The sequence below is a fragment of the Eimeria maxima genome, genomic scaffold (assembly GCF_000499605.1).
Source record: "Eimeria maxima Weybridge genomic scaffold, Emw_scaff2204, whole genome shotgun sequence".
In the NCBI taxonomy this organism is placed as follows: Eukaryota; Apicomplexa; class Conoidasida; order Eucoccidiorida; family Eimeriidae; genus Eimeria; species Eimeria maxima.
Window position 1 is genome coordinate 1,795 of NW_013565069.1, and position 1,854 is coordinate 3,648.

The 1,854-nt window shown below is 52.2% G+C and overlaps 1 protein-coding gene across 1 annotated transcript; it reads right to left on the bottom strand.

The window, feature by feature from the left end:
* Positions 1-328: 328 nt before the first annotated feature.
* On the bottom strand, positions 329-1,241 carry EMWEY_00057650 (hypothetical protein, conserved; the record flags this gene model as incomplete). The annotated part of the gene is made up of 2 exons (XM_013480689.1): positions 329-519; positions 629-1,241. 2 exons carry the CDS (start codon positions 1,239-1,241, stop codon positions 329-331), a joined length of 804 nt encoding a protein of 267 aa, XP_013336143.1.
* Between the last annotated feature and the right edge of the window lie 613 nt (positions 1,242-1,854).

Below are 1,854 nucleotides of genomic sequence, written 5' to 3' on the forward strand. Positions count from 1 at the left end.
TGCGATGGGGGCCAAAACTCGTAAGAAATGGCAATTTTTTGTGTGATGTCTTCCTGCGTCCCGTTCTCACGCCACCACTGTAGCTCTTTAGTGCACGTGTCCTGCTGACACTTCCCTTCTGCCGCATCGCCGGCCAATCCGCTGCCCTGACCCTGCCTGCTCGTGGGCCCCTCCTCATTCGGCAACGTAGTCCCTGCGTAAGACCGCACTGCTACGGACTGTTGGTTCTCCCCCACGTCCTGACCCGCGGTATCTGCCTGCATCTTTCTACTAAGCAACTGGAGACCGCCTAGTACGTCCCTCTCCCTTAACGACTAGGCGCGACCGCTTAAATGTCCCGATTGGTCAGTGTGGGCCCGCGTTTGCTGCTGTCTGGGTACCCTGCCGAACTCCGTTCTAGGTCGAGGCGGCGTACGACAGTCTCTAGCGTAGTGATCCCGTCCCCCACATCTGGAGCACATTTCCCCAGGCCTTCGTACCACTCCATTGCGGAGCGGGCAGACCCTTCCCACATGTCCCCTGCCGTTGCACTCATAACATCGTGATTCTGTAGTGTGGTTCCGCCCGTTTCCCATGATCGCCCGTCCTCGCTGTAGATCTGGCCCTCGTCCCCCGTTAGCCCGTCTACACTTAATGTCCTCTAGTTCCCTCTGGAGTCTGAGTCGCTCTTCGCATGAATCCCTCCATAGTGCCGCCGTAGTAGCCAGTGCTGTGGCTGCCTCCTGCCAGTCCACGAATTTCCTCATTCCATTTCTAGTTATCTCTCGGTATAGGTCTTCCGGTAGGTTGACCAAATAGTATCCCACCAACAGATCTGGTGCCATTGTTATCCCTTGGGCTACGATGGCCGCAAAACGAGCTGTGTATTCTTTGTGGTCGCCTTGCCACACGTTATCTGCAATCATCTCCTTCATCCTTTCCTTCGTCATGCTACAGAATCGGGCACAAAACTGTTGCCGTACATTATCCCAATCAGTTAGTGATGCCCCCGTACGACGCAAGTACAGCCAGTAGCCTAAAGCCTCGCCCGTCAGGTATCGTTTCAATTCGTCTCCCCACTGTCTCGTTTCTACTCCTCGTTCAGCTAAATCTATCTCCGCTAGATCGAGGAAATTTCTCATGTTCCTTCCGTCCTCATACACTATGGCCCTGTGGGGCGTATGTCCTGACCCCAGATCCATCTGAGCTGCGTTTTTCCGATGTAAATCGGCGATTTCCGGATCCTTCAAGGCTTGATTCATTTCGTAGTCCTTGCGTCCTCCTGTGTCGCGGTCCCTGTTCCTCGATATCGGTCAGCCTTTCCCTGCGGTGGGTTGGCTGGTGTCGCGTCCGGGTTCTGCTCTCTTCGATTCAGTGGGATGTCCCGCGATCTCCTCACTAGGTGCAACAAGATTTGACTTTCCTGGACTCGGTTCTAGTGGAGCTTGCACCACTTTTCCGTTCGCAGTTGCACGTCCATCCCTGGTGCGGAGGTCACTTCGGGTTTGGTGGAAGTGGGAAAAGGGGGATTCCCTTCCCTTTATATCAAATTCAATGACTTTTTGATTTATTTCAATTTATAATTTCCCTGAACGGCCCCCAAATGTAGGGAAACACCTGAGCTTCCCTGTTACTACGTATGTCTCCGCAGTATGCCTAATTACGTGCACACTTTACAACTGTAATCTATTCTCCATTCATATTTAACAGAAGTTCCATTTAATAAAATATTAATTTGCAAAAAATATTTGAGTCCATATTATTACGAATAATATAACTGACTGTTGACCCTCCCAGGGGTCAAGTGCCAGAGTCACAGCACCACCAACCTCGCATCCACCAGTCCCAATGGCCGGTGTAGGCTAGCGAGCACTC